Source organism: Myotis davidii, unplaced genomic scaffold (genome assembly GCF_000327345.1).
Source record: "Myotis davidii unplaced genomic scaffold, ASM32734v1 scaffold534, whole genome shotgun sequence".
In the NCBI taxonomy this organism is placed as follows: Eukaryota; Metazoa; Chordata; class Mammalia; order Chiroptera; family Vespertilionidae; genus Myotis; species Myotis davidii.
Genome location: NW_006286678.1, coordinates 5,778,329 through 5,794,856, shown reverse-complemented (window position 1 = coordinate 5,794,856; position 16,528 = coordinate 5,778,329). Strand labels below are relative to the sequence as shown.

The 16,528-nt window shown below is 38.8% G+C and overlaps 1 protein-coding gene across 6 annotated transcripts in view; it reads left to right on the top strand.

The window, feature by feature from the left end:
* The window catches only part of UNC13B (unc-13 homolog B (C. elegans)), a 149,226-nt gene that overhangs the window by 63,152 nt on the left and 69,546 nt on the right, over positions 1-16,528 (top strand). For all 6 annotated transcript variants that reach the window (XM_015560546.1, XM_006758526.2, XM_006758525.2 and 3 more), the window contains 2 exons: positions 11,034-11,345; positions 13,962-14,052. In XM_015560546.1, the coding sequence (XP_015416032.1) occupies positions 11,034-11,345; positions 13,962-14,052 (403 nt within the window). The remainder of the gene's footprint in view (positions 1-11,033; positions 11,346-13,961; positions 14,053-16,528) is intronic.

Genomic DNA, 16,528 nt, shown 5'->3' with positions numbered 1-16,528 from the left:
TTATTGATTTTTTACAGAGAGGAAGGGAGAGGGATAGAGAGTTAGAAACATCAATGAGAGAGAAACATCGACCAGCTGCCTTCTGCACACCCCTACTGGGGATGTGCCTGCAACCAAGGTACATGCCCTTGACTGGAATCGAACCCAGGACCCTTCAGTCCGCAGGCCGATGCTCTATCCACTGAGCCAAACCAGTCAGGGCGTGTTGCAGAATTTTAGTAATTAGTTTATATGTGCCATGAGATGAAAAAGATTGAAAATCGCTGCTATACTAGTATATTGCTGAGACATGTTCATTTAGTTTCTTTCTTAGAAAATAAAGGATTTTGAAAAGTTTATGATAGCTAGTGAAGTATTTAAAAGTTACTATTATAGCTGTTCTTTTTTGATGTGGAAAATACTCCTTTTACTACATTGCTATAATATTAATTTAAGGTCATGTGGATTTCCTTATATCAGTCTGAATGGTTTTTATTAAATTGATAATTTTACTAATTCTAGTTTTCTTATTGGATGTGCACTAAATCTTATTTGTTTCTTTTCCCTGTTTTTCCTTTTTCTTTGCTTCGTATTTCTTCAAACTTATCTCTTTACACTAGACAAGACTTGCAGACTAAAACTGACAGAATTAGGATTATTTCAGCTTTCTCTGATACTGACTATAAAGAGCAAGAAGGTATATCTGAGCAGATAGAGGGGAGAACATCACAAGAGTTCCTAGAAAATAGTAACGTAAACATAAAAGAAGCACAGATAAAGGAAATTAAAACTCTTTCAAAAACTGATAAATGTTACAGCCAACAGGTACAACCAAATGACAAGAATTGGAAAAAGATACCCTTTCAGAGCCAAGAAACAGAATTCTCTACTGCCTCTAACTTTGACCTTAAGTTTGAAGCATCTGTTTCCTCCAGATATCCTCAGAAATATGATACAATTGATAGAAGAAGGAAAAAGAAACCCTTGTACAGTCATTTGGAAAACAATGAAAGAAGACAATATAACGATAGATTAGGAACGAAGACTAACTTCAAAAGTATGTATCCTAATAGTGAAAATTGTAACATTTGCGACATTGAAAAGAAGAAAAATAATTACCCAGTTTTGCACCCCTACAAAAATGGATTTGTGGTTAAGTGTGGCATGTGGGCCGCTAAGTTGGAAAGTCATGATTATGATCTTCCAGGTTGTTTTAAGAACTGCAAAAAGTCACCTGGCTTAACCCAGCATGTCACTGATTTCATTCCATTGGATATTCTTGAAGATTCTACTAGCAGTACTTCTGATGAACTTCTGGATTCGCCCATTTCTTCTGATAAGCAGGAAGGTTTACTGTCACCAACATGCCATCCATCCAATGTCCATCATATTAGAGGCTTTCCTAAAGAATATTATGTAGCAAATCCGGCATTCCCATTACAGAGGATGAATTGCAGTGCAAACACACTTGGAGATCTGTCTGGGTGTCCCATGGAAGAGAGAACCCTTTCTTCTACCAAACCTAAGGAGAACTATATCGATACAATAGATGAGCTTCAGTGTTTTGTAGAAACAGTCTCAGAATATTTAGCAGAGAAGGAAGAGGAGATTGATAAATATGGTTCCCTTTCAAAAACTAAAAAAACATATAAAATTAATAGTACTGTTGATAGTGCAGAACAAAAAAACCCTGGGGATCAAATACCACCTATAAACATTGTCAAGAATGACAAGGACAAAGCCATCTATTTTCCTGAGTTGAATAGAGTGAAATGTGCTGTTGGTTCTTTGTTCAGTTCACTCACAGAAAAGGTGGGCTCGGGAGCAAAGCATCTAACATTCTCTATGGAAAAACTGGGTTCTTTAGCTCCAGAGAGAACAGAAACTCTTATTAAAATAGAGACAATTAATTCGGGATCTAGACCCAGAGCCAAGTCAGTATCAGAGAGGGATCTTTCCCTGCAATCTCCATTACCTTCTCAAACAATTGATAATAAGGATTTTGACAGACATGACAAAACCTCTGGAAATGAGCACATCGGCATTAAAACGGGAAGTTTAAGCTTTCAGGATGCAACAGAAACTCTTGGAAGGGACTCCGCTCCCCAGAGTCAGAGTTCAGTTATAAAGTCTGTTTTCAGCATGCTAACTCCATTAAAGATCTTTCCAGAAAAGGATGAAACCAAAAAAGGTAAGAGCAAGCCAACAAGAAAGGAAAGCTTCGTTGGGTGTGGTTCAGAATCAAGGCAAAGGGAAGATACACCTGGCAATGACAGTAGCATCATTGCTTTAGATAAGAGTAATGGAGACAGTACAGGCTTGTCCCAAATGACCATAAGTGAGGACTTGTTGTCTTCCCAAGCAGCCAGTGAATCTTCAAACTTAGCTAGTTCTGCAAGTAAGAAAGATGATATTGAGAATCTGTTGGAAAGAAAACCCCGCATAGACCTCTCTCTGTTACCAGATGAACCAAAAATACTAGTATGTGCCAAAGGTACTCCAGGACAGCCTTGTGTAGCTGGCAGTAGAACTGCAAATAAAGAGGCTTCTTCAACGGCATTAGAGAGAGACAGAGTTACTGGTGATGATGATTTCCTTGAGCCACTCAGAAAATCTTTTAGCCAGTTTTTACTCACTTCCACTGAAAATTGTTCAAAGGAAACTTTGTCAGAATCTAGGAAAGTTCATCAGTTGGAGGACAATGGATGGGAAAGGATCCCTAGGAAAGATGGACATTCCTTTTCTTTTAGTGGAAAATTACATATTCCATTTCTCAGTGTTCTTAGTCATTCTGAAAAGCAGCAGGATTTAAGAGAGAAAGGAAGCGTTTTTCCTTTGTTTAAATTTCCTTTCACTGACAGCCATATCACTGTCAATGACCAGAGTTTTCATGGCTCAGAAGTAGCCACTGATGAAGAGATGCAAAGAAACTGCCATGAAATTACCAAACATAGTTCAATAAAATCTAGTTCAGTTACAAATATTCATAATAATGTAGGAAAATTTGGAGACACGGAGAAATTTAATACAAATGACCAAAAAAATTGTCCTGAAGATGCCACACTTAATAAAATAAAGTCTGATTCAGTTCCAAATACTAATAATGATCTTGAGAAATTTGGGGATGTAGAGGTATTAAATTCCAGTGACCACACAGCAGAAGAGAACTGTGAAAGAGGTACTTTAGCCATCCTTGCAGTTGTGCCCAAAGAGCATAGGCCTTCTGATTCAGGAGAAAGTAAAACTCTTACACAAGTGACATCTTTATTAGTATCAGACTCTTCATTAGCACTGACTTCTATTTCACAACCCACCTTGATGAATGAAATTAGTGAAGACAGAATTGTAGATAAAGCTCCCAAGAAAAGAACACAAGGAGGCCTCCTTTCTGGCTTGTTTAACAGATTCTCTTCTCTTGAAAACTTGTCTAGTACACAAGAATTAAATTTGAAAGATGATGATTCTCATCACAGGCATAATACCCCAAGCTTACTCTCAGGAATATTTAACTTGATAACCAGTAGCAGTATGACTGATTATAAACCAGATGAAGCAAAGTCCATGTCTTTAGGTGACATAAAGAATTTGAATGGAAATAAGCATTTATTCTTGGATGAGATCCCTGTTACTTCATGTGTGACTTCTGAGAACCAGAGGAATCATGATGAAAACCAAGAAACTTCTGGCTTCATAAAAAGTTTCTTATCTTCACCTAAAGAAAACATACCGTTAGTTGATGCTTGGGTTGATAATCATCATTGCCCCTATATATGGAAAAACCAGCACAGTGAAAAGTATTGCCCCTCTTCTGAGAACAGTGTACCAAATGCCCAGCAAGACCTCTTAGAAAAATCTTTGGTTAAGAGGCCAACACCACACCATATTGTTGAGGCAAACTTATATGAAAATTCAAATAAGTTAAATCCACCTATAGTAAATACTAACATTCTTAATAAATCAAACCACTGTCAAGCTTTTGAAGAGATGAACAATCATTTCTGTTATGAATGGGACTCTGATATAAAAGATTTATCTAAAGATCCCAGAATACCTCAGCCAGTTTATTATATGTTGAATCAAAATACATTTCCATCAGCTGATGTTTTTGTGTGGCCTGATTCAGAAAACCCAGCAATAAATTTTTGCCAAAAAGATCAAAATGCAAATATCTTGGAGTGTAGAACAAATTCAAACAGTGTCATTTGGTGTGACTTACCATATGAATCATTCGATCAGTTTGCATTTAATGAAGATTACTTAGTAAGAGGTGATATGTGGGCAGCTAACTCATGTAGAAATTCTTGTCATCTTTCAATTAATGAGACTGAGAATTCACTAGAAGAATTACCCATTGACTTAAGTTGTTCTTCAGGTTATGAGAAGACTTCATACCCCATAGATGATCAAGAATCATTAAGAATGGATGAAAACTTTGTTTTTTCAAATATTGGTTATGAATACCAGGAATGGTTGTCATGTCTTGAAAATGGAGTGTGGTGGCCATCAGAAGATGGAGACTATGGATATTATATGTTCCATGATGGTCAATATATCTATTCTTTTCTCACTGATTCTACTGGGCAGTATGCATATTTATTTATACCTGATTGTCCTTATCAAGAGTATTTAAATTGTGATTCACAGACTAATGATTTATCAGGTATTATATTGGATGACAGCATTATTTCTGCCTGTAGTTTTAGAGTACTAGGTAAAGGAGATGAATTATTGTGGTATGTTGAAGAGGAACCAATTGATGACCCTCTTGACTTATCTATAGTTTTGCCAAGAAGTGAGGGACCAATGTATCTAAATTTAGGAACATTTTCACAAGTTCTTGAAGAGTCAAGGTACAACCAAAGGGATCGACCATTAGATTTTTCAGTCTGTAATTTTGAAAAGTTTGAAGGAGATTTTGGATTTTTTGAAGAAAGGTTGTGTGTTTCGGAAGACTTTGAACATACATTGGATCTCAGAAATCAGCCCCAAAGTATTGATAATCATGTCTTAAATAAAAATAAAATTAAAGAGGGAGACAAGAACCAGTCTGTAGTTAAGGATTCATTAGTTTACTTTCCCGGTTTTCATTGGCTTCAGACTTCTGAAGAAGGTACTACTTTGGTTAATCTTGAGAATATGACTAACAGCCCACAACCAACAGAAGAGATGTCATTGTTGAACAAAGTGACTTCATTATTTTCTGCTTCGGGTGCTCTAGTTGGAAGTACTTTGAATTTTGAAAAGAACGAATCCTTAGAGTCTTTGGCCACACAAAAGAAGGATCAGCAGTCAAACTTAGCAGAGCTCACAAATGATGAGCTTCAGTCATTAATCTTGAGTAAGCAATCAGAGAGTAAATCTCAAAATGAGGAGGAAAGTCTTCTTAAGGATTCAGAGAGACAAATAGTATCCAATGTTCAGCAACCAGAATTTACTGAAAATATGAAGCAAGAATTTCCTTTTAAAAAAAGCATTCATGTGAAAAAACAAAGTTTGTTGAAATCTGTTTTCCAGGTAAGCCAAATAACGCCTCAGGCTAAATTAGGCATAGAAGTTGATGAAATCATAACAACCGACTCTGTTTCAGTTCCTCTTGCATCGCAGTTTAGTAGGGATGAACACAAAAATAGTGAGATTTCCCAGGACCAGTCTTCTAAGGAGTCTGAGAGAACATTATTTAAAAGTGCATTGAAACTCTTTGGTCGGGGAGAAGACTCTTCAGTAAGTGCAACAGCAAATGAAAAACAGGCATCTGGGTTTTTGAACCTCTTTAAAACCCAGATGAATAAAGAAGGATCACCAGACTTAGGAAAGAATGGTGATAAAAATAGAAAAATAACATCTCAGGTAAAGAATGAATCTTCTGGTGTTTCAAATTTTTTTGGTACCCTTGGGGATTTCTTTAAAACCAATGTATCTTCTACACAGACAACTGAAAATATGTCTGTTTCTTCAATGACTAATAAGGATGAGGTCAGGTCAAGTCCTAATCCCACAAAGCCAATTATCCAGGATTTTGGGAACTTTCCTGCCGCACCAGTTTCCTCTAAAGGGAAGGTTCGTGTTAGAAGTCTAAATAAGCAGACTACTATTGATGATACTGGGCTAAAGGAACCATCAACTAAGGATATCCAGGGCAATAATTTGACTGAAAAAGAGGCACCCTCCAGAGACCACTTAATCCAGCAGTCACCAAATCCATCTTTCTCAACAAATTGTTTCAAAGAGTCTTCAAGAGAGTCTACAATAGAAACTAGTGGTGTGTCTACAGTGACAGAAGTTTCAGGAAGTAGTAAAATATCTTTTGATATTCTGAGCAGAAAAAATTCAAATGAACAAGATAATTTTTCTGATAAATACTTAAGCTTCTCAACTGTCACAATATCTCCACCCCAACTGGAGTTGCCAACCAGAAAGACTATATTTTCTTTCCTGACTGGATCCGAAAAATCTGAGAACAAAGCCTCTGCTACTCTACCAAGAACCAAATCTCAATCAGAAGGGCCACTCCCTTCCTTTTTTCCCACTAATTCAAGCATCAAGAAAGATGCCTCTCATAATAGCTCTTTTAGTTTCTTCAGCTTGTCCTTTTTGGATGAAAAACAGCAGACCCCTGGGGAAAAGCATAGCCTCTCAACTATTGCTCCAGTGACTTCCCAGCCCTGTAGGAAGCCAAGTGTTTTTGTAGACATGTGTGGCACAGTGAATGAAGGTTCCAATGGCAATAGAAGTAGCATAGTTCAGGAGTTAATTCATGAGCAGCGAATGGCTCCTTGTGTTTCCATTAACAACACCATTGAGGTTACCTTCCTTGATGATGAGTTCAATGTAGGGGAGAACTATCAGGGAAAGCTAGGGTCCAGTGATGGATCTTTAGCAGATTCCCAGTTGAATCAGTTGCAAACAGACATTGCTCCTCATTCACCAGGATATCAGGCACAGACTGAAGCACTGCTTATTGGTCCAGAGACCTTTGAGGTAGCTTCTCATGAAGATTTCATACAGGAAGCCTTCCTCAGCTGCTCACTGGCCTCAGCTTTTCCACATGATAGTCATTTGATTAAGAAACTCAACAATTTAGACACTTGTACTAGCCACCACCAAAATGAAAGGTTTTCTGGTGGCCCATTGAACTTGCCATTAGAAAAGGCCCCTGTTGAGATCTTAACACAGATCCTGGAGCCAACCTCTTCCTCTGAAGAGCAGGGGTGTGCAGGGCACCTCCAGGTTCGAGACACAGATAAAGAGGAAGACAAGTCATTGTTGGGCTCTTCAGTAGGAATGCTTTCAGGGTTTGTGAACAAAGTGAAATCTTTCTCTGGGAGCTCAATTGAACCTCCCAAAACTCTCTCTGGATTTTTCTCCTCTTCTAAACCTACAAAGAAAAACTCTTTTTTCTCTCTTGCTTCTGGTGCATCATCTCTGCCACTCAAAGGTGAGTTATGTGGAATTTTCAAAAGTCCCAAACCAGAGACATGCAAACAAGAATCATCTATCCCCACTACTGCATGGCTTCATAAAGGTGGTTCCAGAGATGCTGTAGGATCAGTACCTCCAGAAAATTTATGGAGAGAGGATGCGTCTGCGTCATTCACTTCAGAATCTGCTCTCAATGACTATAGAATGACTGTGGTTAGAGCCAGGTCAGACTCGGAGACCTTGACAAATGGTCCTAACCTCACAACTGAAGTGGAAAACAGTAATATTCCTGACAGTACCTTGACAGATGATCTAAAACTAATGACTGAAATGGAAAACAGTATTCCTGACAATATTCCAGAACCCCAGGGTTCTGAAACAATTGGGGCTACATCTTCTGTCTCAGGAGATGATACTGGTGGACAAGGAGTATTATCTCTGAGTGATGAAGGAGACATGGGGGTGTTGCAGGGCACAGACACAGAGGCATCATTTGAAGCAGAGAATATTTCATTGCCAACACAGTCCCATCCAGATCCTACCTGGATTGCCAAAGAGCTTCCTTCTCCAATTCAGCCGCTTCCTCTTGAGCCAAAGCCAGCTATGCAATCTGCCTCCACAAAACAAAACATCTTAGAGCTACAGGGAACCAATTCACTAGAAACCAGTACCACAACACCGCTCAGTGAGGCAAGTTCAGTTGGCCAGAGAGCCACACTGGAAACCCAAGGATCCCTTTCTCACCCTCTGTGGGAGGAACCTGTGCTTTGTGCCAAAGAAAGTTATGGGCTATTTGATGCCCAGAAAAATCCACCTGCAGCCCTCCAGGAAACAGAGCAGCCAAGATCACGTTTTGAGATCCCAAACATGACCAATTGGCCAAAGCTCCATTTCCCATCCTCTGCTACTGACTATGGGAAACCACTGAGCTCTTTCTTTTCCCCACCTTCCTCCTCTGGCAATAGGGGAGCAGAGACTGGTTTAATGTCCGGTTTTAAGAAGTTGTCAGTTTTGTTTGAGGGAGGTAATGAGGGAAAGGGCAGTATAGTGGCAAATGATCCTAAACTAAGGTTTGGAAAGAAGCTGGATTTTTTGTTCCCCTGGCCAAAAGAGCACAAAGGGGACTCTGAACAAATGCCTACAGAATCCTCCACTCCAGTTTTGATTTTCAGCAGTGACCAGGACCTTAACTCCAGTGAGGCTGACAAAGCCTTGGAGTCTTCTGAAATGTCTGGGGCCAGTGCTGACCCAGCTAAGGTCTCTGCTCATCTCTCTGTGACCTCTGATCGACTGGAGCCCAAGCCAAGTATAGGTGCTCATGGGCTTTCAGGGCTTGGAGAAGTGGAAAACCAGCAGGAAATCCCAGCATCTGGAGAAGACTGGAATTCCAAAGGCAACCTTTCTGGCCTCACCAGTCTTTCAGAGAGTCATGAGGAAGAGCACTGTACTGTCTCTGAGCTACTTCACCAGCCAGAAACACAAGGAGGGGAGGCAATGCCTGCCAGCTCTGACTCTGTTTTGAATGTACAGCTGCCAGTTACTCTGCATGGCATCAAGGAAACAAAGACCAATGAAAGGCCTGTTCTCAACTAAAGCATCATAAATGATTTCAAGGAATTGATCATTTATGATGCAATGACTTAGAGGTAGATTAGATATAGCCTGCTTTTCATCCTTCCTCTGTCTTTCCTAGCACCCGAATTTCATGTTAATTAGAGGTTAAGTAACAAGAAATAATGTATGGGTCTTTTCATCCTCTCCCTTCTCTCTAGTGCCAAATTTTAATTTATTTATTGGAACAAGAAGTTTCCTACTTAAAGAAAAGGCTAGGCCCTGACATTTACTCAATCTGATTCGCTCTGCCTTACATAACATGGAATGGAGAAGGGAGGGTAGGAAGAGGCAGCAAGTAGTTGAGTAGTATATATTAATTACAACCACATGATGGGCTAGGATGCTTCCATGGCCTTCAGCACTTATATCTGTAATGGCTGGGGAGAGACCTACTTTACTTCCCTTCTCCAAGTCTTCTAAAATACAAAGTACAAAGGATGGCTTGGGATAATCTATATTCTATATCCTATTCCACATGAATTTGCATAGCTTCTTCCAGTCTGTGCCTTTTCTATGAGACTTGTGTCTGATAAATGCTCTGAATGAAGTCTCACAGGAGCTCAGAGCTATTATTTGCTGTAGTTCTTCAGTCTGGACCATTGTCAGGTCTATCTGCAAAGGGTACTATTATTTCCTCCTAAGAAGAAGCACCATACAGTGCAGTTTAAGAATGATGCTTTGATCTCTGGCCAAAAACTGTCCAAAGAGGCTGGTCAGGGGTTTTAGAGATTGTGTGTGTGTGGCGGGGAAGAGGGGGGGTGAAGAGAGGGGGAGGGAGAGATGAAAATACCAGGTAATTGGGAGGAACCATAGGGAAAATATTACTGGAAAATAACCATGTATCTTCATTTGGCCAAGAGTAAACATAAGCCCTTTAGTTGAAGGCTTGACTCTCTGGCTTTCTAGCAGGTTACCAGAAGTAAAATGAGGGCCCTGACTTAGATGGAACTATCCAATGGACTGGGATAGGTCTTGTAGATTGTCACTAAGTCCCTCTATCTTGAATAGGTTGGAACGTCTTAGGTTCTACATATGGCTGACGGGAGTAACTTCTGGGTACTCCTCTTCTTTTTGACCACGAGTCACTGCTACAACCCATCCTACCCCAGATCTGGTGCTACAAAAAGACCACGTCATAGGTCTTTGCTACAGCTGCTAACTCTCATAGCAGGGGAACAAATTTCCTATCTGGGTATGGGAACTCGGGTGTTTGAGAGAGTGTTGGGTTGACCTCTCTTCAGGTACAGAAATTCATTAATATGGCCCTGACCTAGATCCTGGAGTTGGACTTTGTCCACTTTATCCAAAATTAAGCTATGTCCTGAGAACAACTTAGTTACAGATGGGCAAGTTTATCTATGGGACATTCTGTATGCTGTCAGGAATATCGTTGTAACATTCATGAGATGAATGGCCAATGAAATTCCATGAGGAATTTCTTGATCCTAACCTCCATCTCTCAGTGGCTTCCATTACCTTATTGTGCAGATGTCTGTGAGATAATTGAAGGGATATGTCCATTGTCCTTTGCTCATTCTAAGGCACAAGCATCCATTAACAATTGTACAGGAAGGAAAGGGGACCTCAATTTAATAAATAATAGCAAAAGGGAGTAGAGTTCATCCATTTTATTATGTGAAAATTATAAAACTTTAATCACAGCCACTGGACAAGTTTCTTTAGAAGTCTGAGTAAAGAATTTTAGACTTTTAACAATAGGCTTTTTAATAATTCTTAATCTACTTATGAATATCACATTAAGACAAGGCATGCTTCAAAGTCAATTGCTGTGTTGAGGTTAAGTGCTGTTTAAGAACCCAGCATGTGTTTTTTCCCTGTTGTGACTGCTAAGTAGAGACTAGGTCTTCTAGATTGTAAAGTTTGGTCCTCCATTCCCAGGAACCTCCTGTTTGTGATTCTTGCCATTGATACAATCATTATTTCCTGGATTAATCTATTACTTTTACTCTGATCCTTAGTGTACACTTACTTACTCATCTGTATTCCTCTCCTTCTCACAGCCCCACCAGCAGTAGTAGGTATGGCTCCTCCTGTAATGTGAGCCAAGGAAGCTCTCAGCTGAGTGAACTAGACCAGTGTCATGAACAAGATGATGACCGTCGGGAGAGGGACTCAATTCATTCCTGCCACAGCTCTGGTAGCTTCTCTAGAGATGTCCAAGTGGGTTTTGGAGAACAAGAGAAAACCTTGGAGGTGACTGGTGAAGTAGAGAAGGGGAGAGCATGTGAACCCAAGGAGATGAAAGATGTCACAACCCATCCTACCCCAGATCTGGTGCTACAAAAAGACCACATCCTAGGTCCCCAAGAGAGGTAGGTGATGGCTGCTTGAGGAGCTCACAAGGTTTCCTCAGTCCTACCCTGTTATATTGCTGAATATATGCTTTTCATTTTTCCCCCTACAGTTGGGTTTGGTGCGGATGAGGGTACTGAGGCTTAGTTCTACATTGCTCCCTTTGATTTTTGGTATAAGTCCCAAGCTATTTTAAAGATCTCTTCAGAATACTTGGGATCTTTGTAGTTAGCTAGAGTGTACCAGGCTTTTTTGAATTTGAAGTTCTTGGCTTACTAGTTGAGCCCATATATGGTAGCTTCTGAGTGTGGAACTGACCTGAGCCCTGCAGATTATTTCATTCAAAGGAGCTGCTTAGAATGAAATAGGCTTCCAAGTATATTAATATTTAAAATGATTTTATGAACATTGCTTTTTGTTTTTTTGTGTGTGTGTTTCCCCCCCTGGCTGAGAAAACCAGGGCAGGGTTGAGATAGAATTAATATCAAAGCCAGATCTAACTCACCCCTCAGCCTCCGCAGGGCCTAGCAGTGTATCTGGTAGTTGGTACCCATAAGAAAAAATTTAAATGTTTCCTTTTAACAGTCTTATAATGAAACTTAGTACAGAGTTTGAGTGTTATTATTGAGCTAAACTGGTCAGTAATGTTGCTGATAGGTTAGGGCAGAGCACGATTTCTCAGTCTTGGCATTATTGACATTTTGGACCAGATAACTCTTTTTTTGGGAGCTGTTGGGGGCATTATAGGATGTTTAGGAGTATCCCTGGTCTGTACACTCTAGATGCCAGTAGCAACCCTTAGTGTGACAACCAAAGATGTTTCCAGATATTGCCAGATTTCCGTAGCCCCATTTGAAAACCACTTATGGAGAGTGATAAGGGGTAGGTGTGACTTAGATTCTCAAATGTCAATATCTAATAATAAAGCTTCTCACTGAAAGATCAGAGCAATGAATGCTGATTACGAGGTAAAAGTGAGAGAATGGTTGGTATGTCAACTCTACCACTAAAAGTATAAACATATTTTCTCTTCTTCCTTTTTCTTAATCTTTAGTCATCTCTGGTGGCTCATCTAATAGATGAAACATCCAGGAAATTGAGCTCTGGACCAGCTTTTTTACTAGGTTGACAACCCACTGAAAGATGACTCTTTGTAGACCTATGTAACCGGAACCAAGGTTCCGCTACCTGCCACCATGAAAGCCAAACTTGTGAGACAGATGCTGGTAAAAAAGGAAAGAGGCTTATTCAAGTGCTAGTAACCTGAGAAGATGGGGGACTTGTCGCAAAGCCCATCTTAGAATTGATATCAAAGCCAGATCTAACTCACCCCTCAGCAGGGGTTTTTATAGGGAGGGAGAGGGAAAGCAGAACAAAGAGATGAGGAGGAGAGGCTGTGGATGTGCAGGCAGTGTCCTTGCTGGTCCTGATACGGATTTTTAATGTCAGCATGCTGGAGGTCATTGCTAGAGAAATTCCTGAAGTTGGGTGATCTGCGTCAACTGACGTTGTGGTCAAGGCTGTTTCTTGTATAAGCAGGAACTAGAGCTGCCGATGCCTGCAATATTCTTATAAGGAAACTGTCATTATGTGAGTTTCTCTTGCCAGTTTGTGAGTACATTTTATTCTAATTCCATTTCATGGAATTAGTCAGAGTAGTATTAAGTTTTTATTCCCTGTTAACTTAGACTTGGCAGATACTGTTGTCTGTGTAGAGTTCTTGGTAGAGCAGCAGAAGTGACCAGCATGAGCATTTGTCCTTCTCTACTGGCTGTGTCCTCTCAGATCCTAGCTGTGCAAGTGAATTCTACCTTGGCCAGAAGAGCTTACAAATGTTTTAGAACAATTGACCCAGTTAGATTACATTAGAGCCCAGCGTATACGTTTTTACATGTCTAGATGGTAGGCACTTGTTTGTTGCCTTGGCGGTATACCACAGTGGGAGACAGAAGTATTATCACTAAGAATCAACCACTATTCTACAGTTAAGGAACTGGATGATGACTTGTTCTAATCCAGCGTAGTATTTCTGTCTCAAAGCTGTTTTGTTATATTTATTGTTCATTTCACTGAGGGTGTAGCTGAAGCAGCTCAAGGAATAATATCAAGGCTGAAAAAGGGATGTGCTTTTTTTCTTCGCACTTTTGATGTAGTCTAGGAGTTGGTAAGCTTTCCAAAATACTTAGTAGAGCAGCAAGAGTTTTCAGGAACAACATTCTGCCCTAAGGATGCCATGTAGAACCCCCAAAGGAGGCTGTTGGTCTTGAGAGGTGAGGTGAGTTATTCTACACCTCTCTGCACAGTTTTAATTCTAGACATTATCTCAGGCCCTTGCCATTGCTACTAGTATCCTGATCCCTGACTGTCCTAGTGAACTCTACCTCATTGGATGAGCGAAAAAAGGGGAAAGAAAGAGAAGGAACAGATGAGAAGTCCAAAGGAGTTGTCATTTCAGAGAGGATTTTTTTTTCCACATTGGACATTCATGCTGTTTTAGTGGCCTGAATCACTAAACAAGTGTAGGCATGAATATAAATAATTTTATTTTAGATATTTGGCAGTTTTGCCTGTTGGGTTTTTATAGGGGCTATTTTTAAGGACTTTTCTTTTCTTTTCTTTTTTTTTTTTTTTACAAGTTTTCCTGAGGAGACTGCGTCTTCACCATTCACCCAAGCCAGAGCACATTGGATTCGAGCAGTTACCAAGGTTCGACTCCAGCTGCAGGAGGTAGGAAATCTATTGTTCTAGTACTAGTTGGAATAATTTTTCCTTTGAAATTGGGAGACATATGGTTCCAAAGAAGCAATCAGTGATTAGTCATCTTCTTAGTGTGTTTCTGGTAATATATGACAAGTAAACCAGAGCCTTAAGAGATGATGGGAGGTGGTCATTGGCTTCCATCTATGCTGATTAATGAAAATCAAATAGTCCTGGTGGGTCAAGAGTCTGAAGATAAAGTTATATACTATTTTCAGTACCATAATCAGCCAAATGGTAACTTTCTATTTCTGTTATCCTTTCTACATTCATTAACTGGCATTCTACTATGAGGAAGTGATATCCTTTTTCTTCCATCAGTTTATATCAATGTGGACTCATTGATTCCTAATTTATTACACGAGTTCTAAAATAACTATCATTTTAAATTGTCCTTTGTATAAGCACTATTCATTTGATCCTTTAGCAACAAGATAATGTTTTAAAAGTGATTGAAAAAGTAGCTGCTTTGGAGGAAGCATTTTCAATACACATTTTTGAAAATGCTTCTCTTCCATCAGTTTATATCAATGTGGACTCATTGATTCCTAATTTATTACACGAGTTCTAAAATAACTATCATTTTAAATTGTCCTTTGTATAAGCACTGTTCATTTGACCCTTTAGCAACAAGATAATGTTTTAAAAGTGATTGAAAAAGTAGCTGCTTTGGAAGAAGCATTTTCAATACACATGCTTGAAAATGCTTCCTTGTGTGTGTGTGTGTGTGTGCTTGTGTGCGTGTGTGTTCTTTTGTTATTAGAAACAATGTTACAAAAGCTCATAACTGCATATTTTAAAATTTTGGAAAGAGGCTATTGACATATTAAATGAAAATTTTAATGAGGCTTGAACTTATTTGTTAGAAATATAAAAATATTTCTGACTATTTTGTAAGACATCAGAGAAGATGAAAACAGCCAGATTTTAATAAAATCTTTGGTATGTAGGACATAATTGTACATTTTTCATTTGACTGGTGTATCAATATCTTTTTTAGCTGTGACAGCTATAAAAACTAAGTATTGAAATAATTGATGTAGAACTAGACCTTCAAATCATTCTGTAAACTAAGATTTCAAAACTAATGAAATGTCAATTTTAAAAATAATGAAGAGTCAATGTCATAATACTTATTAATATTTTATTTCTAATTTTTAAGAAATAAGGGTCTTGTAATTCTCATTATAAAGGAAAGTAAAATAAATAACCTTCATATAAAAAAAGAGTCCTGAATGAGAAAGATAAGAATATATATTGGAGCAGAAACAGTTTGTTATGACGTTCTTTTTAAAAGGCATTTCAGAGTCTTTCAAAAACAATAGCTAAAAACAGTTGCCAAAGCTTGGAATTATTTAGAGAAAGGCATGGTTCATTTATGAGTAATTAAGAACTATTGCCACTTAATTGAATAAGAGACCAATTAGAAATATATTCTTAACATAGGTAATGTAACTGGAAGCAGATTGAGTATTGCCAAGAGAAGAAAGACAAGCCAGAGTTCAAAGAAGGATTTGATAACAGGTTAAGATAGAGGCAGCAGTACACCATTTATACTCAAGATGAGATTGGCTGACAGATTGTTTGAGGTTGTGAGACAGTAAAAAGTATGACATCAAGAGGTTTTCCCCCTGAATAGTTGGGAAGTTGCATCTAGTCACCCCTTAATACTCTGCCCCAAGATAGTATGTTTTGTTAGTTTCTATTATTCTAGAATTTCTTTATGCAAGTGTAAGCAAATATGAATATATATTCTAATCTCCCCCCAATTTTTATTTTCACAAATATGGTGTATTATACACTCTGAGAATATCTTGCTTTTTCACGTACAGATTCTTCCATATTAGCTCTAAGCGAACGTTTCTCTTTTAAACAGCTGCCTAATATTCCCCTATATGAATATATTACAAGTATTTAACTAGTCTCTATTCACGTTTGTTTGGTTGTTTCCAGTCACTTGTTATAACAACCATGTTCTAAAGGAGTACCTTTTACATGTGTCATTTTGCATGTATGCACATGTATCTAAGGGGATATGCATATGTAATTTTGATAAATATTGCCAGATTGCCCTCCATTTGTCAGTCTATCCACTGAGCCAAACCGGCTTCGGCACGTACGTTTCTTTTTTAAACAGCTGCCTAATATTCCCCTATATGAGTATATTACAAGTATTTAACTAGTCTCTGTTCATGTTTGTTTGGTTGTTTCCAGTCACTTGTTATAACAACTATGTTCTAAAGGAGTACCTTTTACATGTGTCATTTTGCATGTGTGCACATGTATCGAAGGGGATATGCATATGTAATTTTGATAAATCTTGCCAGATTGCCCTCCATTTGTCAGTGGCTTAAAACAGCGAAGGTTTATTTTACTCATGCTGCTTGTCATTCTATATGTTCTTATATTCTGCCTTAAATTGTGCTTTCTCTGCAAAGCAGGCTGA